This window comes from Schistocerca gregaria, chromosome 4 (genome assembly GCF_023897955.1).
Source record: "Schistocerca gregaria isolate iqSchGreg1 chromosome 4, iqSchGreg1.2, whole genome shotgun sequence".
Classification (NCBI taxonomy): domain Eukaryota; kingdom Metazoa; phylum Arthropoda; class Insecta; order Orthoptera; family Acrididae; genus Schistocerca; species Schistocerca gregaria.
Window position 1 is genome coordinate 449176051 of NC_064923.1, and position 25941 is coordinate 449201991.

At 41.7% G+C, this 25941-nt stretch overlaps 1 protein-coding gene across 1 annotated transcript in view; it reads left to right on the forward strand.

The window, feature by feature from the left end:
• The window catches only part of LOC126365856 (structural maintenance of chromosomes protein 5), a 164427-nt gene that overhangs the window by 30212 nt on the left and 108274 nt on the right, over positions 1-25941 (forward strand). Inside the window, exon 5 of the mRNA XM_050008519.1 lies at positions 2481-2607. Within this exon, the coding sequence (XP_049864476.1) occupies positions 2481-2607 (127 nt within the window). The remainder of the gene's footprint in view (positions 1-2480; positions 2608-25941) is intronic.

The following is a 25941-nucleotide window of genomic DNA, read 5'->3' on the forward strand; positions in this document are numbered from 1 at the left end:
CCCAGATACTACCACCCAGTTCGTGTCACCTAGTTGTGTGCTGCTATCTCTCACCCTAGTCCATGAAATTATGTGCCCTGCTGTCTGCCACCAGGCCCCTGTACCTGCACCTCTAGCTAGCCCACAGATGGCTGCAGACTCTTCCACAAGCTTCCCCTCAATCCCCTCCTTGCCTCCTACCTCTCTCCAACCCCCATCCCACCTCATTCTGCACTCCAACTCACCCCATTACACTCACTGTGGGCCAGGAAAGAGCTGCTAGTCATTTTAGCTTTTTTCTGTATGGCAAGAAGTTTGATTTGCTACATAATTTTCTCGCACCTGTTTTGTGTTCGGCCTCTCATTTCTCCATGTCTTCTCCTTCCCTCCCACTCCTCCTCTACCCTCCCCCCATCCTCACCATCCCTCTGCCAGAAATGTGCTGTGGACATTAAAAATCCTACTACCTTCTTTCTTTCTTTACTAATATGCATACTGAAACAGAAATGTAATCCCATTATTGTCTCTGTGCAGCAGTTATCATTCTGTAAAATCCATTGTTGTCATTCTGCTGTAGTGTAATAAACTCTTGACATTATGACTAAGCGATGTGATGCAGTTGTTAGTACTCTGGGTGCACATTCAGGACGATGATGGTTCAAATCTCCATTTGGCATCCTGAGTTAGGTTTTCCACGATTTCCTTAAATGGTTCCAAGCAAATGCTTGGGTGGTTCTTTTGAAAGGATATGGGCAGTTTCCTTCCCATCCTTAAAAATAAAAATGAGCTGATCATGTCTGTCACTTAACAACCCGATGGTCAATGAGACTTAAACCCTGGTATTCCTTCCCTCCCTTCCCTCCATCCATCCATCCATCACATTATGAAAATATATGACAAAAAATAGTATTTTTTTTTACAAGAACATACAGTACTGTAATGCATGATGACAATTTGGTCTCTGTATGAGAATTCATTTTTATTCACATTAAGGATATTCTTGTTTGCAGACCACAATAAGAGATTCTAATGCCAAAAATATATTTCTCCTCTAGAGTTAAAGTACTTTATGAGTTAGCTAGTTTTGTACAAGAGCTCCTTTTGGCAGAAGGCTTGTCAAGCATGTGTGTAAGTGCTGTTTTGTGCATGGGGATTTAAGGAAATGAGATGAGTGTACAGTGAAAACGCAGCATAGGACCAGTGTAAAAAAGTTTTGTCGTGCAGAGTAGGGCCACGTTATTTCCTTATTGCCGAGATTGCAAATGAAGCCACTGACCACTTTATGATAACAGCAGAGACTTCCTCTTTTTATGTTGGAAATGAATGAGACAGGAATTTTGGTGCAAATATCTGATACCCCAGTGTCGCTGTATAGTACATCCATGCAAGATTCATATGTGTGTGTGGTATGCAGTGGACTTCAAAAAATGCGTGACATACTGCTGCCTATAATAATATTTATTTTAACTCAGTTTCAGTTTTAAATCATGGTTTAAAACTTAAACTACTTCCAAATAAACATTATTACACATTGCACAGTGACATGCATGTTTTGAAGTTTTTACCTGCTGTTGATTTTCACCTAAGCAAGGTATTCAGTGGAATTTGAAATTGTAAGCTCCATAAAAAAATAGTTTGCACTGGCCTTTCAGAACTTCTTATGACGGCTCCCATGATGCACAGAGTGGAAAGTTATCATGCAATAATTATAGGAAGTCCGTTGAGCAGTAAGACTGATTAAGCACTGATCAAATGGAAGCAGAAAAAATGTATTTTTTTCCCGTAATTTAGCACAATGTGCTTTGGAGTACCTTACTAAGGAAATCTTTAAAATGAGTGGTATCTGCAGCTGAACAGTTGTCTCTGTAGGAACTTCCTCTTGTATTTCAGGTAGCGAATATTTTGTAAGTTCACCATCATGATTGTGTCTGTGTTCAGGTTCATATACATGCATGCACAATGTTCCTTTTCTTTATATTGAAGAGAAGCAAATACTTTCACAATAATTCATTGATGGACTTAAAATCTTACTAATTTTTTTGTGTGTTTTCAAATTAGTAAATTTAATGCTTTGGTTAAGGAAAACACAAGGAATATTCAAACTTTTCTGGCCCTGATCAAGACTTGGACATGAGACCTTTGCCTTTCATGGACAAACGCTTTACTGACTGAGAAATCTAAGCACAACTTCCGACAGGCTCTCAGAGCTGTACTTCCACCAATTATGCTTCTGTTTCCTTTTATACTTCACAGAAGTTCTTCGACATACTGACAATGTATACGCAAGCATCTGTAAAGTTTAGAAGACAGTAGAGGAGATACTGGCAGAAGTGCAGGCATGTCATTGCCTGTGCTTGGATAGCTCAGTTGATAGGTAACTAGTCTGTGGAAGACCTAGGTCCCAGCTTCAGGTCCTGGTGTGGCACACAGCTTTAATCTGCCAGCAACTTTCAAATGGTTATTTTTTTTTTACTGATGGGTGACATGTTTTATTGTTCAAGGAGGTGAAAAAAAATTGGCCCAAATGCATGAACAGCTGAAATGTTTGACTAAAGAAATAAAGGAGTATGAAAAGAAAATAAATGAATATCAAGCAGCAGTGGAGAATGATGAACAAATGAATTCCAGGTATGTAAGAATATGTTTTATGAAGTCCAATTCCAAGCTTCAGCATGTATAATTTTTTGTCAGGATGTTGATTTACATTAGTTCCATTTACTGTATCTTCATTCATCTGCTCACCATCTTGTGGTGTGAATTGGATTTACACATTGTAGGAACACTTACACAGCTCCCTGAATTGCAGTTTTGCCCAGAACAGTTTATACCGTTGTTGACAATGATGGTGTGTGTGCGTGCATGCATGCATGCATGTTTTTTTTCTAAGTAGTTTCTCTTTGGAGCATTGTGGGATGTTAACAAAACTATGAGTAGTTCTTTGGGTGTCATTTATGTAGGCTTATGTGGGCATGCCAGCAAATGCAAATTTGTGCTCGCTCATCCCCCCATTTTGAGTTAGTTAAAGGCACTTTTAGTAAGATGCTTATACTTTTGTACCTTTCTGATCTCTAGTTAGAGCCATGTGCTGCTAATCTCCACATCAACTGAACTGCTTCCCACTTGACTTGCATGAATTGGATTTGAGGTAAACAGAAGAGTTCCAGCTAAAAAATAAATTCAAGCTGAAAATAGATGGGAGTACTCTGTACATGGGACTTCTTTAAATGGATCTAATGCAGTAGACAAAATTCTGGAGTTGGGTTTGCTGTTTTGGGCACCTAGGAAGTCATATTAAGCCATAGACTAACAATGGAGAAAGTTTTAGCAACGAGTGAATCACTGATCATTCATTCATAGACACTGAGAAAGCTTTTGTGGAGGAACATTGGGGCTGTTATGGAGGAACGTTGGGAAGTACTGTTCAAAACTCCCAGAAATCTGAGTAGATTATTGAGACCATAGAATAATTTCCATGCTTTACTAAACAAGGAGCAAAATTAGGATAATGAAGACCAGAAACAAAACTTTCCACAGAACTGGGACAAAGGTGTACATTATCGTCACTTTTTCTGGTATATCCATTGAGAAAACTGTTAAAGTATTTAAAGATTGTAAAGGGGGTCAAAGTTAATGGAATACAGTTTCCAGATAACATTGCTCTGGTGACAAAAAATGAAAAGTTATGGAGCAGGTGTCATAACTTTTGAACTACATCTAATTTTGAGATATGTAAAATGAAAATAAAAATAGTAAACTTAAATCATAAAATGCATTGTAGATGAAAAAGATGTGAATGCTCGGTTGGGAGGAGGAAAGCTGACTGTTGTAAAAGAATTCTGTCATGTGTCAAATGAGAAGAGAGTGAATGATAATAGAACAAGGTTAGCACGAGCCAATGAATTGTTTTTGCTAAGAAGATGCATATACAGGGTGTACATAAAATCTGCGAACACTTTTAATTATTTATTGCACAAGAACTAAACATTGTACAGATGTCATACATACTGCATTTTGAAGAGAAACTCAAATTTTTTTTACAGACATTCAATATGTGACCTGGCAGACGTCAATATAGTAATCGAATTCTTGCCATACCCATCTCAGCATGGCACCATTGACTGTGGCAGTCGCTCCCCATATTCTCACCCGGAGCTCTGTTACATCATGTGGTGTGTACCTACAGAAAAAAGTCGCACAGAGTGAGATCTGGTGATCGGGGAGGCCATTTCATGAAACAGCCGTCCCCTTCTGTAGCAGAAGGCTTGCTTCGCACCTGAACTAGCGCTGACTATCGGCAAATTACCAAACTGTGCTGTGGCGATACACATGGGGGGGGGGGGAGGAGGAATTTCAGGGTTTATCTTCAAAATGACATATGTACGATATCTGTACAATGTTTCGTTCTTATGCAGTAAATAATTGAAAGTGTTCCTGGACTTTATGTACACCCTGTATTAACATCAAAAAGTATTTTAATGGAGACAAAAAGCACTTAAACATTTCTTCATTTGGAGTACAGTGATTGTCGTGTCTGGTGCTTCAACCAAACAGATTTTATTAAGCACAAATTGTGTACAAATAAATCACAGAAAGTAAGAGTTTCCAGCTCTTCTGATATGACACAAACAAGAAAACTTCTCGAGGTGGATACCTCTTGGCCAATACAGTACTTTGGAAGTTTGTTAAAAAAAAACTCACACCTTAGTGCATGAGAACACTGTTCCTAGGTGCAAATGGGAAGCACTCTAATGCAATCTGCACTCTCTATGTACCCAATTGCTATCATTGTGTTCACTGTAAACAACCATCCGTTGAATAATGAGTGAAGACACTATGGCATTAGGCGTGCAGGCAAGTCTGTTTGCTAGTCAGACACCGACATTAGGTAACAATCCAAATCACAGTCCAGGAGAAACCATGTTGCCCAGGGTCATTTGTCAGTAGATTAGTGAGACCATGGCAGCCCATGGGTGCCCTTTATAATCTGTCATAGGTATTTCATCACATGATCTGGCACCGCCAGTTGATCTTTCCACACTGCACCTATTGACCTCACCAGATATACGCATGTTTATATTGGTTGATCAGCTGGAATATCCAGCAGGATTACAATAGTTAACATAAATGGAAAGCACAATGTTGTGTATGTTCTACAGTGTTAATGTATTTTGTTAAGCTGTTTTCAACTTTAGCTGACAGTAAAAAATTTTCACATGTGTCATTAACCTGTTAGTCTGTCTTTTCTACAAATGGACAGAATAAAATTGAGAAATGTTTCAAATATGCCTTTTCCCATCTTCCATCAGAAAAACAATTAGAAGTGTTGGAGGTAGATATTGAGTTGGAGGTGGATATTGATTATGCTTTATTTAAAGACACTACTGCAAAAGAGAAGTTGCACTAAAGAAAGGTACAACATTTGTGTATAAGGCCCCACAGGTTGTAGATTTTCACATCCTTAGGATCTTTAAATGGATATTACGTCAGCAAGATATCACAACCATAATTTAGATTAAAACAACACTATTGTGCTCCTGAACAAGTGTGATTATTTGAGAAATGTCAGTGATTTCCTGACAGCTGTTTTCCAACACAGAAGTAGGTTAATATGTTAATATACTGACAGAGCTAATGTACATATCTAGTCTCAACCCTGTGGAAGTGGATGACTTGAGAAAGGCCACTCAAGCATGCAAAATTATATTTTATGATGTTGAAGCAAAGCTACCAGATAGCATGAACCCAGTTTCTCCTGTACCGTAAAGGCTTCCAAAACTGTGCATATAGGATGTAATGATATGTCCAGTTGTCTCTTCATTCACAGATCTGTCATCTAAACTTGTGAGCAAATTGGCCACATAAATTAAAAGTAAGAAAAAATTCAAACCAAAGCATGGTATTTCAAACTCAGTTAACCTTGTGAGTGATTTCAGGTGTGCTGCCGGGGAGTGTCATAGGACCGTTGCTATTCACAGTATACATAAATGACCTGGTGGATGACATCGGAAGTTCACTGAGGCTTTTTGCAGCGCCCGGGTTTCGGGTTCAATTCCCGGCGGGGTCAGGGATTTTCTCTGCCTCGTGATGGCTGTGTTTTGTCCTTAGGTTAGTTAGGTTTAAGTAGTTCTAAGTTCTAGGGGACTGATGACCATAGATGTTAAGTCCCATAGTACTCAGAGCCATTTGAACCATTTAGGCTTTTTGCAGTTGATGCTGTGGTGTATCGAGAGGTTATAACAAAGGAAAATTGTAGTGAAATGCAAGAGGACCTGCAGCGAATTGACGCATGGTGCAGAGAATGGCAATTGAATCTCAATGTAGATAAGTGTAATGTGCTGCGAATACATAGAAAGATAGATCCCTTATCATTTAGCTACAAAATAGCAGGTCAGCAACTGGAAGCACTTAATTCCATAAATTACCTGGGAGTCTGCATTAGGAGTGATTTAAAGTGGAATGATCATATAACGTCGATCGTCGGTAAAGCAGATGCCAGACTGAGATTCATTGGAAGAATCCTAAGGAAATGCAATCAGAAAACAAAAGAAGTATATTATAGTACGCTTGTTCGCCCACTGCTTGAGTATTGCTCGGCAGTGTGGGATCCGTACCAGATGGGGTTGATAGAAGAGATAGAGAAGATCAAATGGAGAGCAGTGCGCTTCGTTACAGGATCATTTAGTAATCTCGAGAGCGTTACGTAGATGATAGATAAACTCCAGTGGAAAACTCTGCAGGAGAGACGCTCAGTAGCTCGCTACGGGCTTTTATTAAAGTTTCGAGAACATACATTCACCGAAGAGTCAAGCAGTATATTGCTCCCTCTTACGTATATCTCGCGAAGAGACCATGAGGATAAAATCAGAGATTAGAGCCCACACAGAGGCATACCGACAATCCTTCTTTCCACGAACAATACGAGACTGGAATAGAAGGGAGAACCGATAGAGATAATCAGGGTACCCTCCGCCACACTGTCAGGTGGCTTGTGGAGTATGGATGTAGATGTAGATGTAGAAATAGAAATAAAATAAAAGATCTATCCATCTCACTCAGTATTAAAGTAGCATCATTTGATGCCGCAGTTTGTTTTCCAACACAGAAGTAGGTTAATATGTTAATATACTGACAGAGCTAATGTACAGATCTAGTCTCAACCCTGTGGAAGTGGATGACTTGAGACAGGCCACTCAAGCATGCTTAGCACAATTCCAGTTCCAAGGTACTTTGTACAGACAGTAGGTTGGCTTTGGTATGTAGTCATCTCTTAGCCCACTTCTGACAGAAATATTCATAGAACATTTTGAACACTATTTCTTGAATAAAGAACCTTTGGGTGCATAATTTAAGTACTGTTTCAGATATGCAGATGATGTACTGTCTATGTGGACAGACACTATAAGACAACTGAACACGTGTTCTTTCTTTTTTTTCTTTTCTCCATTACTTTGCCAACATAAAAACATTCATTTCACAATGAAGTTTGGCAACAAATGGAAATATAAAATTCTTAATACTAACCATTGATATCAATACTCAAACACACACTGTTTCAAGGTTTATAGAAAAACTGCAACTAGAGACACAGCAGTAGACCCTTGCTCACAACACCCAGTAGCACAAAAAACATGCAGCTTTCCACTCAGTAGTGCACCTGTTCTCACATCTAAAGGATATTTCAAAACAGAGTTAGTCACAATAAAATTTATTGCCTCGACCAATGGCTACAATCCTGATCTGATTGATCACATGTTGCACAGAACACAAAAATTGAAAATTATGTCCTTGCTCTAGACTGTCTGCTGTACTATCCTATACCTAGGACAGGTATAACAGAGTGTAACCAAAATTCTGAAATATTGCAACTATAGGATTTCCTGTTATGCGAGGAACACCACAGCCCAGTGTTTCTAGCCTATAGTAGTTATGCAAAATTATGTATCTTGACTGTATGTTTGTCTGTTAGGAGACACACAGCAATTAGGTTGGCTGAACCTGAACACAGCTGGAGGCTGCAGCATTAAGACTCTACATTTGCTGAGCATGTACTGAGTGAGGGTAACAGTTACCAGGCATAGTTCTACGTCTCCTCACTTGACAAAAAATGTAAAAAAATTAAAACTTTTGTAAACCCTGGTAATCAACTAACACCTGGCCCACGGTTTCTTCTTGTCTTTGAAATCTATTCCTAAGAGTGCCCACAAGCTATGTGATGAGATTTCTGGTATAGGAAAGATCTGTCTACCCTTTCTCTCCTTACTCCTCTTTCCTCTCCCCTCATCATTTGTTGAGTAAAGGGTGTTGGTGTTTACAGTTGCAACTTCTACAAACGAGAAGAAAATTTTTTCCATCATTTGTACCATATCCTTATAAATCCATAACACCCACAGTACTGGCAAGTGAGTCCACCCCTCCCATAAACTTTGTGTGTTCTAAAATAACTCTTAAGTTTCTCAAACTAGGCAGGCTGTTTCTTTCTGTAACCAGTTATCAACTCTGTTTAAAGACTAGACCATGTATTCAACATTGTTGCTAACTTTATGTTGTGGAAAGAGACACAGACGTGTTATTTACGTACTGATCGGCACACAGATCACATTTTTGAAGCTGCTTCTTTTTGACAATAGGTGAAACAGCTTTCCTAGATGGCATAATTATTCCTGTCATATACCTTTTTATTTTATATAGTTCCTAAGCAAGTTTAGAGATGGTGTGGAATCTGCTGATATTGGTGTGAAAGCTTGCAGTTTGCGATACCCATTACTTTTTCAGAACTAAACCCAATGATTGTGTCAACAGGGAGTTAGTAGCAATTCGTTACCTATCTCATATTATTTTTTAATGATTTGATTGGCTAATATCTTACAGAATATAGTTGACCTTATACCATAACCTTTCATCATCATAATCGCGTAGTAGATAATATTCACTTTCCTTACCAAAGATTATTTCAGTACTTACTTTGCAGAACAAAAATATTTGCATCCGGTAAGTAATATGAGAGCATAATGACAGTATGTTTGCATTCAACTTATGTACGTATATAGGAGACCTAAATGGTGTCTCAGTGTTGCAGTTATATATATCATGTAACTAAATGTCTCATGAAATATTCAACCGGGGTGGCACATCTGCATGGAACTTCATTACTGTGAAAATATTCTGTAATTATGATGATTAAGAAATGACATCAGTTTAGGACAGTGACATCATAGTAAGCATCTAGCATTTGACTTAGAAATGGAAAACTATTCAAAACCCACATTCCCATTTAAAGCGAAGTCTGTGTAGATACCTAGATGTTGTTTTTTCCGGTATGTTTATTGTAACTTCTCTCAAATCATGTATCAGAACACTAAGGCAAACCACTTCCTCGGTGAAATAGTATGCGTAAGGAAATGCAATGTCCTAATTGTGTAACATTTGCATCACTGTTTTCATGTAAGGGAACTTAATAGTAGAATCCTGGTAAGTACTGTGTCCATTTTACAGTAATGTATCAGATTTTATTCGGAGAAACACTGTTAGCAACCTTGCCTCTTATTCATTTTTCAGTCCTCGCTGGATGGCTTCAACTGTCAGTGTTAATAGCATAATGAATTTAATCAGTTCATAAGAAGTGCTAATCAAATTCAGTCAGCAGTATACTCATTCTATCATACAGATAAGAAATTCAACAATACCAGAGAATGAAAGTTGCTACTCACCATATAGCAGAGATGTGAGTCGCGATAGGCAAAGCAAAAAGATTCACACAATTAAAGCTTTCGGCCATTAAGGTCTTTGTCAGTAGTAGACACGCACACGCACATGCACATGCACACTCACACTCACACAAACGCAACTTGCACACACGTCTGCAGTCTGAGAGCTGAAACCACATTGCGAACAGCAGGACCAGTGCATGATGGGAGTGGTCACTGGGTGGTGGTATTTGCTCGGCAATAATGCTTGCCGATTATATGAAACACGAGCAGCAGTATGACAGCAAACTGTGCAGAGCGTTAAGAGACCTTTCCATGGTAGTGTACATTCTTGAGCTAATAAGGTAAGATGTCACTCCTCACTTGCACATACAAACCCGCAAACTTTAACTCTTTTTTTTTTTTTTTTAACTTTATGTTGTATTAGCCTACTCCTTGTAGCAAATGTCTATGTCAAGTAGTTGACTGTTCCATAACGGAAAAAGACAGCTGCTCTGCTATAAACTTCTCCATTTACATAACATTATGAAAATTTTTAGAAGGAATTAGGTGGAATGGTTGTTCTTGCTCCCAACAATCTAATTTTCTTTCTCTTTCTTTATACACAGACAGCATGTTATTTATTACAAACATTTTTAAGTCAGTGGTACATTGTGTTTCATTATAAAGGATTTTTGGTGCCCTTTTTACTCTTAAATATTTTACACACACTGCCGGAAAATTGAAGAAAAAATTAGTACAGCAGGAAAGATGACTTAGATTTTGATGCTATGATGGCGTATGCCACTTGAGGGATGGTAGATGTACTGATGATTTCATTGTTGTCTGTCAACTGATAGCATAGTATTGTGGCATAGTTACCAGAGTGCCATCTGTCTCTGTTTTAATAGGGAATGCTCACAGCTAGAAGGTTCAGTATGTTGTGAACATATGAAGCAAGCAGGCAACCATACCATGGAGATGCATTTCTGCTTTCTAGATCCAACTGAGCGAGTTTGAAAGGGTTCAAATTGTGAATTCCCAAGTGGTGGAATGTCCCTTTGAAGAACTGCTGCGAAAGTTGGAAGTACTGCTTCAGCTGTGCAATGATGCTTGTATCAATGGTCACGTGAACATCTTCACACATGTAGGTGAGGTTCTGGACATCCACACAGACCCAGATGCCTGCCAGGGTTATTGTATTGTAAGGGCAGTGGTGGCAGATCGTACAGCTATCACAGCGCAAATAAGAGGGCTTGTGAGACCAGACATGTCAACATGAATTGTTGTGAGCTGGTTAATAGCAGTGGAACTACAGGCATGTACACCTATAGCCCTTCCTCCACTCACACAAAAGCATGACTTGCCTAGCTTGACTAACATCAGAGGATCACTCTGGAAGATGGAATGGTGTGCTGTGGTCTTCAGCGATGAAAGTGGATTCTGCCGGCACACAGATGATGGTCGTTCGCAGTTACAATGTAGAGATGATAATCACTGTCTCAAAGAATGCATTCGTCCAAGACACACTGGCTCCACACCAGGCTGTATGGTCTGGGATACGATAAGCTATAACTCTTACACTTTCGGTGTTTCTGGAGGGACGCTAACCAGTACTTGGTATATGCAGAATGTTGTTAAGACTTGTTATTGCAGCAGGAAGGGGATGTGTTCTTCCAACAGAAGTAGCAACTTCCATGGCTAACACAATCTTTTGGTCTTGCCTCAAATCAAGAACATTTGGGATATGAAGGGATGAGAAGTGTCCCATGCGACTCATCGGCCAACAACTCTTACAGAACTACATGAACAGATTGAGTAGGTATGGAATTGTGTATTCCAGGACAGATTCACCATTTGCATGATCGACTGGATGCCAGAGTCAGCACGTGCATTGCTGCCCGTGGAGGCTGCACCATTTACTAATATGGGTGTTTCAGCATGGGTCCATACGTGGTACCTCAGAACTGCAAGTGCTATTGATCTTTAAATTTAATCATTTCATGTACTCCATATGCATTGTTGCAACAATAACTCTTGAGTTAATTGGAGATCTCTAAAAGGCTATACTAATTTTTTCCCCGGCATTGTATTCACTTAATACATTCCTATGTTACAAATTTAACTGCTTGCTCAAGTTTCTTATTTATTTAATATTTATGCTGGTAATACTACATATTGTAACAAAAAAAATCAATCATGGTAAAATTATTTAAATGGATATGTCAAAAAATCTACTCACAAAGTGGTGGCAGAACACACACATAAGAGTTGTAAACGAATGGATTAGCACATAAGGTATAAAACAGATGACAGTTTGAACAAGACAGATAATTTTATTAATAATTGATTGTTTTTGTTGTTATATTAGCCCACATGGTCATCATTCCTTCTTATTGAACCCTCTTGTCAGTCTTTCTTGCCATCTGTCTTATTCAAACTGGCATCTGTTTTCCACTTTATGTGCTAATCCATTCGTTTACAACAGTCTTTTATGTGTGTGTTGTGCTGTCCTTGGTGAGTAGATATTTTATGTAACCAATTAAACAATTTTATCAATAACAGATTGTTTTCATTCTCATATTAGCCCATGTGGCCATCATTCCTTCTTATTTACCTCTGTCAGTCTTTATCATCTGCCTTGATCAAACTGTCATCTGTTTTCTAGCTTATGTGCTAATCCATTTGTTTACAACAGTCTTTTATGTGTGTGTTCTGCCACTGCTTGGTAAGTAGATTTTTTATCTATCCAGTTACATATTATTACATATTGTGTGTCATAGTTTCATATGGTATGTGTAGGTATCAACACCTTACATAATGCTTTCTATTATATATTAGTCCTTTGTGCTCTCATATGTAAAAGTCTTCTGCCAAATGAATCACTATTCAAGCGGTAAATGGCAAATCAGGGTGAATAAGACTCGTCAGTCATTGCCTTGCCATAATATGGAATGTGAGAAAACACTTAACTATATTCTGAATCACAAAGACAAAAAATTTGGATGCCCCACTTTGTAGGTTGCTTTGGATTTAAGTATTTGAACAAAACCCTGCCTTTGAAGCCAACTGTATCCTCATCTGTAGATACATTTCTTTCTGTTACATAAAGTTCCTTACATTTATTAGCAATATATTTGCTCACGAACTTCATTTTTGCCCTTTCTACTGTTCACATTCATTTCAGCTGCGACAGGAAAAACTAAATGCAGTGTCCAAAATATCTGGAACAATCAGAGGTGAGGGAAAACATTTTTGAAGAGTAGTATTTGGTAAGTTCTATTCTTGGGTGCACATTTAGAGGAAAAGTCAATCCCTGTTGTGTTTTGTGCATGCGACAGAAGCGACCAACAGCGTGCATCAGCTACAGACGACAAAACAGAACTGCAGATATAGTTACAGAAGTGTCCTAAGTCAGCAATGTCCATGACATTGCCTGTCCTCTGCTACAACATGCAGTCTTTGAATTCAGATGTGTTTGAATCTTGTCGCTGCAGCACACATGACAATGAGAGCAACAGCTACAAGTCTTCTCAGCAAAGCACTGGAGCAGACGTGCCGGCTGCTATGAAAAACTTATCATCCGATTTTAAGAAAACTATCAGCTAAAAGATTTGATTTTTTTCTCGTTTTACAGCTTGACATCTTCACTCGATAAAGAACTGAGTTTATGTTCGTTATTCATCATAGTTACTGTGCTGCAGGGAACAAGTAAACTACTGCATGAAATTTTTAAGAGTTTGTAGCAGTAAAATCGCATTGTGTAGACTCTGCGTATAGTTGATTTTAGGCCATACGTTATTACATATGAAATGTAGCCAACATACTGAAGTTGTATTTAAAATTGAGAGTGGAATGAAATTCTTTTACACTCCCAAATATTGCTTGTTCTATCTGCGGATAGTTTGCTCGCGGCATGTCCAAATTGTTTCCTATGCATTGGGAATCAGGTAGTCATACAAATCATCTTATTTCATAAACTGTTGAGGATATCAAAATGAGGTTTTTTGGAAATGACAGTGTGCAGAAATGATGTATTTTATCATATGATTAACACTCGAAGTGTTTTGGTCGAATGTTTGAGCAGAGCTAAAACAAGATTCCCTATAAATTAATGAGCTTTGTACAAATTTTCATAGCCAAACAAATAGTAAGAAACAGGCAAATGGGGCATCAAAGTGGCCAGCATGAGATCTAGTCTTGCAAGAAAATATTTAATTGTTTGAAAGTAGTCAGGGTAATTAAGGAAAACTTAATTACTGATAAGAAAAATTGAAATATTTCATGAACACTTGTTGCTATATAGCTATGCATGTGAAGTACTGAAAAGTTCATCTCTTTGAAGCCAAGATGTCTTGCGCATAAAAAAATATGTTGATGTGATATTTAAACTGTCAAAAAGGCTTCCTTTGAATCAAGTATTAAGTTTAGGAATTTTGAGAACATTAGACACTAGGGAGGCAAATGAGGTATCAATAAGATAATGCTCTCTGTATAAAACTTGAAAATAAAAAAAAAGAAAGTAGTCAATTATTTTGTGAAACGGATCTGTCTAAAGGAGATAAAATAGGCCAGAGAAACATTCGACATGCACCTGAATGATGTTAGAAATTATTGACAGTAAATGAGGTGCATCAAATGTTTCTCTAATATGTTTTATTTCGTACTTTTAGACAAACATTTCACAAAACATTTGTTCAGACTATTTAGATGAACTAAAATACTGGACCTTTACATTGATTCCTGATGAATTACATTTCAATCAATCAAATATCAGTAAAATTTCATGGTTGTTAATTGTGTTTTATTACAAATTTAATGTGTGCGATATTCTGGGATAGGTGTGTATACATGTAAAGATCATGCGCTGTGGCAAGATCTTAAAATTATTGTGAGATGCAGTGTAGACAGTATATACAGGGTGAGTCAGGAGGAAAGGTACATGCTTTGAGGGATGATAGTATTAGTAATTCTGAACAAAAAACTTCATATGGACGTATGCCCTATTCCGAATGGTTTCCGAGATAGAACACATTTAATATAACTTTTGAACACTTTTCTTGAATAACTCGAAAACTGCATCCTCCAGTGACAACGTGTTGTCGCAGTACAAAATTAAACTATATTAAATTTCCTACAAAAAAGGTCCTATTCATTTTTTCTCTAGAGCTAATGGTTTGTGTGAAGAGAGCACGAGATTGTTGAAAAACTCGCTCGACGTGCATGCGCTGTAGCTTACGTAGTTTTTGTAGGCCAATTTGAGGTAGTTTCCTGACTTGATAGACCACAAGTGTCCTGTATCAAACTGTTCGCCTGAACTTGCTCAACATGACTGTGGTACACTGTAAACAGTGTCAATGTGTGTTAGTATAGAAAATAGTACTATCAAACATTGTCACTGTTAACAATGTACCACAGCAGTCCCTCTGCAAGTTCGGGGGTTAGAATAGGCCAGCGGTATTCCTGCCTGTTATGAGGCAAGTAAGAGTCTCAGCGCTTCGGCCTGTATGTGATGGTCCCCTCTCGGGTTTGATCTCCATATTTCCAAATTCTTCCGAAGAGCGAGCCAATTGGGGAAGAGCACCTTACATGGTGCATTGTGTCCATCGTGCATTGAGACCTTTAGCCAGCTTTCTCGTTGTCGCATTGCCATTCCGCTCGTTCTCCATCTCCTGGGGGAGGATACATTCCTGGGTGCGATTTCCGCCATGCACTGTGCAGTGTTGCTTTTTGCAGATACGACAACCATGGACCCCTTGCACCTAATATCCAGCATGGTAGCCTGTGCGTTGTGGTAGTGCTGCCATGTACCCTGTTGGCTGTAGCCCCCTGACAACATAGGGATCGCCCTGCTGATGCCTGCGCCATTAACTCCCCATGTATGCCAATGTGTAGATGCCTATCTCCCTGGGGCAACGGGACTCATGGCAATGGCCACCCTGCCAGGTGGCCCTTGCTGAGGCTGGGCGGCGCCTGTGGGGAGGGCCCTTGGTCAGAGTGGGTGGCATCAGGGCGGATGACTCGCAATGACACATGGTACATCATCTATTGTTGGTGGTCAGCTGCTGGGAGTCTCAAAGCGTTCTCAAGCTCAATTAAACGCTCAGAAATATGATCCCGAATTGATCCCCTCCCTGGCCACATTGTTTGAGGAGCATAAGGCTCAGGATGGCAGTGACACTTATTTACCCCGGTTCATAGTTTGTACGAGAGCTGATGGCAAGCCCTTCAAGTCAACAAAGCTTCAGTTCCTCGTAGAGCATTTAGTGGACAAGTTTGGGGTGGTGGAGGGCTTGTCCAAAATATGCTCTGGGTCAGTATTGATGAAAACGGCATTCTCTGCCCAGTCACGAAGGTTACTGGGTTGTGACAAGTTGGGGGATGTTTCAGTTACCATCACACACCATAAGAGTTTAAACATGTTCCAGATAAATATTTTCCATAGTGATCTTCTTTTGCAGTCTAACAACGAGCTGCATGCCAATTTAATGTGTTGAGGAGTTCATTTCATCTGGCGTGTTCATCGGGTTCTGAAGGATAATCAGATTGCTACTAATGCCTTCATCTTGGCCTTCGCGGGTGTTAAATTACCGGAGAAGGTCAAGGTAATGGTCTACCGCTGTGATGTCAAGCCCTATATCCCTCCCCCGATGCGATGCTTTAAGTGCTGGAAGTTCTGCCATATGTCTTCCCGCTGTACTTCTGGTCTCACATGTCGAGATTGTGGATGCCCATCACATCCCAACACTCCATGTGCGCTGCCTCCCATCTATGTCAACTGTGGAGAGCATCATTCACCTTGCTCACCAGACTGCAGGATTTTACAGAAAGAGCGGAAAATCATGGAATATAAGACCCTGGACTGACTGAGCTATACTAGGGCTAAGAGGAAATATGAATGACTCCATCCTATGCGTATGACTTCCTCATATGCTGCCGCTACGACAACTGTGATAGCCCCATCAGTTCAGTGAATTCCAATCAGCTCACAGAGCCGTACAACTCCACATGCCCACTTGCCCATGGGAGGCCACTACCCACCCTGTTGCTTCTGCACCACCTACCTCGGGAGTAACCCCCCCCCCCCCCCCTTTCCCCACCCACCCATCGGGGATGTCTGCCCCCGCTTCTAAGTCAGAGAAGCATCCAACTTTTTTGGCTCCTCTCACTCGCAACGGGATCCTTGGGTCTCTCCCTTCCCAAGTTTCCACAAGTGGGGAGGATGACATCTGGCAGTGGCATAAGTGCCCACAAGCAGCTGGTCGTAGGGCTTCATGATCCTCCTCCGTCCTGGAGACTCAATCGGTTAAGCCCTCCCAACCAGTGAGACCCAAGCAGTCCAAGAAGAAGACCTCTAAGACGAAGGAACTTGTGGTGGCACCCACCCCACCGCAACCTACAAGCTCTGCGTCTGAGGGCGAGGTAGAGATTCTGGCGTCCACTGAGGACCTAGATCTTTTTGGACTCTCGGACACAATGGATGGTTATCGCACAGGTACTCAATCGGTGGCAGCAGGTGATCCTCGGTCCCTTTACGCCCTTCTCGGCCATGGACAATGTCATCCTCCAGTGGAACGGCAACGGTTTTTCCACCATCAAGCTGAGCTTCGACAACTTCTCAGCCTTCACCCTTTCCTCTGCATTGCTCTTTAGGAAACTTGGTTTCCAGCAATGCGAACCCCCGCCCTCTGTGACTATCAGGGTTATTATAAGAACTGGGCAGCTTATGAGAGGGTATCTGATGGTGTCTGCATCTACGTCTTTCACTCTCTTTACAGTGAGTCTGTCCCTCTACAAAAACCTTTAGAGGCAGTCGCTGTTCGGGTGTGGATGCCTCAGGCTGTAACTGTCTGCAGCCCCTATCTTCCACTGGATTGTGATGTCCTGGCTGCACTGATAGCCCAATTGCCACCACCTTTTCTGTTACTGGGCAGCTTCAACACCCATAACCCTCGGTGGGGTGGATGAGTGGCAACAGGCCGAGGCAGCATTGTTGAGCAAGTGTTGGCACAGCTCAACCTTTCTCTTTCAAATAATGGTGCCTTCACACATTTCAGTATGGTGCATTGTATGTACTCCACCATCAACCTTTCGATCTGCAGCCCTAGCGTATTACCATATGTCCAATGGAGTGTGCATGGCGACTTTTGTGGTAGTGACCACTTTACGATCTTTCTGGCACTGCCACAGCGTCAGTCTTCTGGACGCCCTTGCGGATGGGCTATGAATAAGGCTGACTGGTACTTGTTCACCTACATTGCTGCTATTGAGCCTCTTTTTAATGATGCAATTGATGTGGTGGTTCACTCGCTCACCACCGGCATCATTCCTGCCGCAGAATCTGCCATTCCTCTTCTTCTGGGTCCCGTCGGTGGATGACTGTGTCTTGGTAGTTGCCCAAGATCGCTGAGGTGATTAAAGATCGCAGGCGAGCACTCCAATATTACAAGCAACATCCCTCATTGGAACACCTCATTGCCTTTAAACTGCTCCGTGCCCAAGCCCGCCGCCTCACTCGCCAATGCAAGTGGGAGTGCTGGGAAAGATACGTTTCCACCATTGGCCTTCGTACCTCCCCAACGCAGGTTCGGGCCAAGATTAGGCGACTCTTTGGCTATCGGACCCCCGTCAGTATACCGACACTTTCTCTGAATGGATCAGTCTGTACTGACTGACACAGTTGCAAACCGCCTTGTGGAGCATTTTGCTCAGTTCCGCTTCTGCAAATTACCCACTGGCCTCCTGCTCCCTGAAAGAGCGGTTGGAACATCGGAGCCTTTCATTTAACATGCGTCACCCTGAATTGTACAGTGCTCCGGTCAGTGAGTGGGAATTCCAAAGTGCCCTAGCCGCTTGCCCTGATATGCCTCCCAGGCCAAATCACATCCACTGTCAGATGCTCAAACACCTCTCGGTGGACTGCCAGCGACGCCTCCTAGACCTTTTCAACCGTATCTGGGTTGAGGATGAGTTCCTGTCCCAATGGTGGGAAAGCATCGTAATCCCACTGTTGAAACCTGGCAAGAACCCACTGGAGGTGGACAGTTGCTGCCCCATTAGCCTCACCAATGTTCTTTGCAAGATTCTTGAACACATGGTGAGCCGGAGGTTGATTTGGCTACTTGAGTCCCAGGGCCTTCGGGCTCCATCTCAGGGTGGGTTCCGTAAGGGCCACTCTGCCGCCAATAATCTGGTGTGCCTGGAGTCTGCCATCTGTACAGCCTTTGCCCACCTTCAGCATCTGGTTGCTGTCTTTTTTTGACATACGATACAACATGGCGAAATCACATCCTCTCTACACTTCATGATTGGGGTCTTTGCGATCCGCTCTAGATTTTCATACAAAATTTTCTTTCGGTTTGATCCATCCGCGTGCAAGTTGCGGTCTCCCATAGTTCCTTCAGAGTTCAGGAGATTGGGGTACCGCAAGGATCTATCTTAAGTGTGTTCCTCTTTTTAATTACAATTAATGGGCTCGCTGCAGCAGTGGGAACATCTGTCTCAGCTTCCTTGTATGTTGATGACTTCTGCCTATACTTTAGCTCCACTGGCATGCAGCTACTGAACAGCAGTTGCAGGGCGCTATCCACAAGGTGCAGTCTTGGGCAGTAGTGCATGGCTTCCAGTTTACGGCAGCCAAGACTTGGGTTATGCATTTCTGCCGGCGATGCACCATTCACTCTGAGCCATAGCCTTATCACTCAGACATGGCTTTATCGTGACAGTGAACCTCTTGCTATGGTGGAGACGCACCTGAAACAGATGTGCTGGCGGCATCTTAACGCTCTTCGCTGCTTGAGTCACACCATCTGGGGTGCCGATCAGTCTACCCTTCTACGGCTGTACCAAGCATTAATTCAGTCCCATCTCGATTACAGAGCCTGGCTTATGGTTAGGCATCCCCGTCCTCATTGCGTTTGTTGGACCCCATACTTCACAGTGGGATCCGACTCGCCACTGGACCTTTCCGGACAAGCCCTGTCAACAGCATACTTGTGGAGGCACTTTCCCCTCCATTGTGGTACCAGGTCCAATGATTACTGGCCGCGTATGCTGGACAGGTTTGTGGCTTGCCCGGGCATCGCAATTGTCGTCTCCTGTTCCCTCAGTCAGTCCATCTTCCGAAACGGTGCCCCCGGTCAGGGTGAACGATCACGGTTTGTGTCAGAGCTCTTCTCTCTGGGCTTGAGCTTTTCCCTCTTCCACCTCTTTTCCGGGCCTCTCTGCGTATAACCCCGTAGTGTGTGCTCTGCCCATGCCTTTGGGTGGATTTGGCACAGGGCTCGAAGGACTCAGTCCCTCCTGGGGCCCTCCGCTGCCACTTTCTTTCAGTCGTTGCCGTATTTCAAGGCTCTGACATTGTCTATACTGACGGTTCGATGGTTGTTGGTCATGTCGGTTATGCTCTTACTCTAGGGGATCATTATGAACAACACTCATTGCCAGCTGGCTGCAGTGTTTTCATTGCTGAGCTGGACGCCATCACTCGCGCCCTAGAGTATATCTGCTCCTGCTCCTGCTCAGGTGAGTCCTTTGTTATCTGTAGTGACTCCCTGAGAAGAGTATGAGCTATCGACCAGTGTTTCCCTCGCTCTCGTCTGGTGATGGCTATCCAGGAGTCCCTCCATACTCTTGCCCGTTGCGGCCACTCTGGTCTTTGTGTGGACCCCTGGTCTTGTAGGCATCCCGGGAAATGAATGTGTTGACACGCTGGCCAAACAGGCTGTCAGTGCACAAGCCTTGGAGATTGGCTGTTCGGAGAGTGACCTCAGGTCAGTTTTGCAGCAGAAGGTACTTGGCACCTGGGGTGAAGAATCGCGCACCCTGCCTTCACCCAACAAACTTTGGGCCGTCAAGGAGACTACTGGTGTGTGGCGCTCCTCCTTGTGCAGCTTGTGCAAGGACTCAGCTGTTCTCTGCCGGCTCCACATTGGCCACACCTGGCTGATGCGTGGTCATCTCTTTCACTGTGAGGATCCACCTGTCTGTCGCTGTAGATCAGTGTTGACAGTGGTCCACATCTTGTTGGCCTATCCGTTTTTAACTCCACTCAGGCAGACATTTGCGCTGCCTGATACGCGCCCTGCACTTTTATCAGATGACACTGCAATGGCAGATCTGGTTTTGAGTTTTATTCATGCAGGGGGCTTTTATCGTTCAATCTAATGGTTTGTGTTGAGTCTGGCCTTTGGCCTATGGTTTTAGATTGTGGTTTTTAGTGTGTTTCTTGGCGGTTGGCTTTTTCTTTTTTGTTTTCATGGTCATCCAACCACGGTCACACTCTTCGTGATTTTAATTTCTTTTGTTTCATCTGTGTCTGTATCTTCTTGTCTTGTCATCCCTTGTCATCTGCGTTGTTTGTTTTTATTCTTTGTGGGTGTTTACAGTTCGTGGAAAGAGGGACAGATGGCCCTTGTAGTCTGGTTCCTTCAATCCCACATACCAACCAACCACAGTAGTGTAGAGCAAGTTGAGGCGAACAGTTTGATATGGGATATTTGTGGTCTGAAAAGTCGGGAAACTACCTCAAATTGGTCTACAAAAGCTACGTAAGCTACAGCGAATGCACATCGACTGAGTTTTTCAACATTCGCACACTCTCTTGTTGCTGGAGTGTCGCATCTCCAGACGTTGCTCGCCGTCAGTCGCTTCTGACACTTACGTAGGACATGACCTAAAATAGTCCAGGGATTTGCCAATATCACTGTAATGATACACATGCCAGTCACATGTGATGGATTGCACATTTTGTCACTTACCACTTTCTTGTTCATTGTTACCTTCAGATTCACTGTCACTTACATCTCTATACAAAGAAAAAGATTCTTCTAGTTCACTCTCATCACAGAACTGTGCTTCGTCTTTAGTATCTTGCAAAAGTCACCTCAAGATGCAGTCGTCACTTGCATAGCTTCTGCCTGCCATCTTTGTACAAGCAGAAATTGTATGAAAGCGCACAGTCATTTGCACATGTCGAAGCTTGTGTTCTGCTGTGAAATACAGTGGTCAGCTTCCACTGTTCTGATGGCCAGAGTAAAAAAAATAAACATACAGAAATTGAATGTTTGGCACTGGAGTGAAGCAGAAAATCTTTGTTATATGGGATCCAACATTAGAATGGGAAAGATTAATCCTCACAGTTTTCCAATACTTCCCACACAGTTCCACTCTATACCTCTATTTTTCCTGTATTTATTTATTGTACTTGGATTGTCTATGTACTGATACATTCAGTTGTTTTGTAATATGAACATCTTCCCCACTGTAAGAAAATTTTTTCATAGGACTGATTTATAATTTAGGTTCTGTATTTTGTTTTACAATTGTCAGTTCTATCTTTTATTCTGTTTGTGTTTCATCTTCCATATGTAATACCTCTCCAACCAGGTATTCAATACTCTTATCTCATATTAATTTCACTGCATTGTTATCATCAATTAAATTCAAACTGAAACTTTCTGGCAGATTAAAACTGTGTGCCAGATCGAGACGCGAACTCTGGAACTTTGCCTTTTGCCGGCAAGTACTCTACCAACTGAGCTACCCAAGCACGACTCGTGGCCTGTCCTCACAATTTTACTTCCACCAGTACCTCGTCTCCTACCTTGCAAACTTCACAGAAGTTCTCCTGCAAAACTTGCAGGACTAGCACCACTGGAAGAAAGGATATTGTGGAGACATGGCATAGCCACGGCCTGGGGCATGTTTCTAGAATGAAATTTTCATGCAGCGAGTTAGTCTTGGTCCAGCACACAGTTTTAATCTGCCCGGAAGTTTCATGTCCATGCACACTGCGCTGCAGAGTGAAAATTTCATTATGTAAATTTAAATTGTTATATACACACTGGGCAAAGTTTAATGTTAATTTTTTTTCTGATTTTACTCAAACAATGGAAACTCCAGGTAGTAATGTCGACAAGTAGGAAAAGAAGATAGATAGCTCCTTACCATAAAGAAGGCATGTCAAGTTGCAGACAGGCATGATTAAAAAGCACTCACATGAATCTTTCAATCACAGTCTTCATCAGGAGAGAGAGAGAGAGAGAGAGAGAGAGAGAGAGAGAGAGAGAGAGAGAGAGAGAGAGAGCACCTCACCCACACATAACTGCCAACTCCAACATCTCAGGCCAGAATGCAACATCATCAATCTGGAGGGGGTGGGGAAGGAAAGGGGAAGAGGAAGAGATAGTAGTGGGTGGGTGGGAAGAGAGACGAATGTCATCTGGTGGAGTGTACAGGGACTAGACTTTAACAGGTGCAGCATCAGGAGATTGTGGGGCAGGGAGTTGGAGAAAAAAAGGAACAAAAAAGGAGAACAGTGGGGAAAGATGGGCAGTTGTATTGCCAGAGGGCTGCAAATAAACAGGGTGGGAGGTGAGAATGGAAAGGAGATGATAGAACGTAGGGGGGTGGAAACTGTTGGGTGGAGGATGTGGGGACAGTATTTTACTATAGGCTGAAGCCAGGATAATTAAGGGATTGGAGAATGTGTTGTAAGGATAACTCCAATCTGCACAGTTCAGAAAAACTGGTGGTAGAGGGAAGGATCCACATGGCTGGGGTAGTGAAGAAAGCTGCTAAATGACATGGCTGCTTTCACAGGTGGTCCAGCCCCTGATGTGGTAAAATTGGCAGTGGCACTTGTGGCAATGTTCCCTGCTTTATTTCTTAGTTTGTTGTCCTCGGTGTCGACATACTGGATGAAAACTTAGAGGGTCAAAGTGCAGTACTGTCTACTATAAATAATGTAGATGATAGGTACACATTTGCACTCCACAGTTGTTTACTTTCACTTTTCACAACCTCCCATATACACATTTAATATGGTCAGTGTTCTATGGTTTAACTTTCGATAAACCTCACTAATAGTTTTCAGGCACACATCCAAATACAGCTACAATAGTTTACTGTTGAATACCTTTGAGCAGTAAGAGCCTATCCACAGAGTTCTTGAAGAATAAAAAGGTACTTATGGAAATGGACACTGTCATTTTTAACACACCGCCTAATTGTGTTATACCTATTTCATGGGTGCATTGTTGTTGATCTAACCAACACACGTTTCTCATCTGAAACTCGGCCATAGACTGACTTTTTAGTGACCAAAAATCGGGCCGTTTTATATTGTCACAATAATAGGAGCCGAAACTAAACATTGTTCGAAGTTAAATTTACAGAAATTACAGTGAAAACTTAACTCATTAAATTAACTGAATACATCAAAAAATTGGACCTTTTTTAACAGTTTCTTCTGCTACCAGAGTTGGGCCAAATTATTTGCTTAAATGATGAAATTAACAGATATCATTTTACAAACAATACTTTTGACAAAACTGTTAATTGCTTTGGAATAATTAAGGGCTAGCTTTGCTAACATGTTTTTGAATAGATCCTTTAAGAATACTACTAGTTGTTCCTCCTAATGTTATAATTAGTACAGAATTTATATTTCTTTATATGTCAACCATAGAATTTAAGTTACGAAACATTTACTGATTTTGCCCTATAATGAAAGATACTAACTAGGAATAGTCGAAATAAATTAGAAAATCAATTACATGCCTAAAAGTAAGCACAAAACTAGATCTGGTGTCACATTCTTTAAAACTGAGGGCCAACCTTTCTCTTTTATGAAAATGCAGAGTATACTCACGTCTGTTAATTGTAATTAATTCTAAAATGAACAAATGAATATTAGGGAGGGAGATGGCAAAGCAAGAGTGGAAGTAAAAATATCCCGGCTTGCTTCGTCGCACACTCCCAGTCCCAACCCCAGGAAGACCCAAAACCTGCCCTATCCACCCACACTGCTGCTCCTATTCCACTCTTGTCACAGGTTTACCCTACCCCATCAGGCGTTGGGTCACCTGTGAATGCAGCTGTGTCATTTACCAGCTCTACTGCAACCATGGCACAGCTTTTTATATTGGTATGACCACCAAACAGCAGCCCACTAGGATGAATGGCCACTACCAAACTGTGGCCATGGGCAAAGTAGACCATCCTGTGGCACAACTTGCTGCTGAACGTAACGCACTTGATTCCAATGGCTGCTTCGCTGCCATAACCATCTGGATCCTTCCCCCACTACCAGCTTTTCGGAACTGTGCAGATTGGAGTTATCCTTACAACACATTCTCTGATCCCATAATTATCCTGGCCTCAACCTATGGTAACATACTTTCCCCTCACCCTCCACCCAAAAGTTTCCACCCCCTGTCATCTCTTCCCCATTCTTGTCTCCTACCCTGTTTATTTGCAGCCCTCTCCCAATGAATCTGCCTATCTTTCCCTTCTCTCCCCCCCCCCCCCCCCCCCCACCACTTCACTGCCCCACAATCTCCATGCTGCACCTTTTGAGGTGTAATCCCTGTGCACTCCACCATCAGCCTTCCCCCCTCCTCCCCTTACCCCACCCGTACACTATTATGCCTTCCCCTTCCCTGTCTCCTACATAATGCTTCTTGCATTCTATGTGATGTTGCAGTCCGGCCGAAGATGCTGGAGTTGGTCATTGTGTGTGTGTGTGTGTGTGTGTGTGTGTGTGTGTGTGTGTGTGTGTGTGTTTACTTACAAGGGCTGTGGCCAAAAGCTTCATGTGAGTGTCTTTTAACCATGCCTGTCTGCATTTTGACATGTCTTCTTTATGGTGAGTAGCAATCGATCTTTCCCTACACTGTTTTTCTTTATGGGTGTTCTTTTCTTTTCTTTTCTTTTCTTTTCTTTTCTTCCTCTGTAACTTTAACACATTTAATTATGTTGCCACTGCACTTGTAGCTTAACCATATTTATCTGTATGTATGTATACATCTTCAGTAGCTATGCCTCTGTCAAATCCGGCTAAAAAGTGTTGTTTAAAGTAGACTACTTTAAATGATGCAGTCTACACCAGGTTTACAGTTCAAAAACTATACTGGCACTTCGATGGTGAATAACCTAAGGTTTATGGCCAGATTCTGTCTCACTAAAATTATTCTCAGTAAATCGGCTAGCCACATACTACACGTGATCTATAAAGTGTTTGTTTGAATGCTGTAATCTTACACTGAAGTGAGACAAAAGTTCGTGTGCGACAAACAAAAAACTAACACAGTTCTTTTGAATCTCTAGTGTTGAAGTTGAATGGTCATGTCAACACAAAATGATGTGCGCATTAAGTAACTATTATAGGTAGCACAGTTTGATAAAATTGTCACAGCAGATGATGATCATTACTAAAGATTAATACTGTTGATGTGAATAATTACCAGATAACAGTAACTTTTAAAAAAAGGTCACT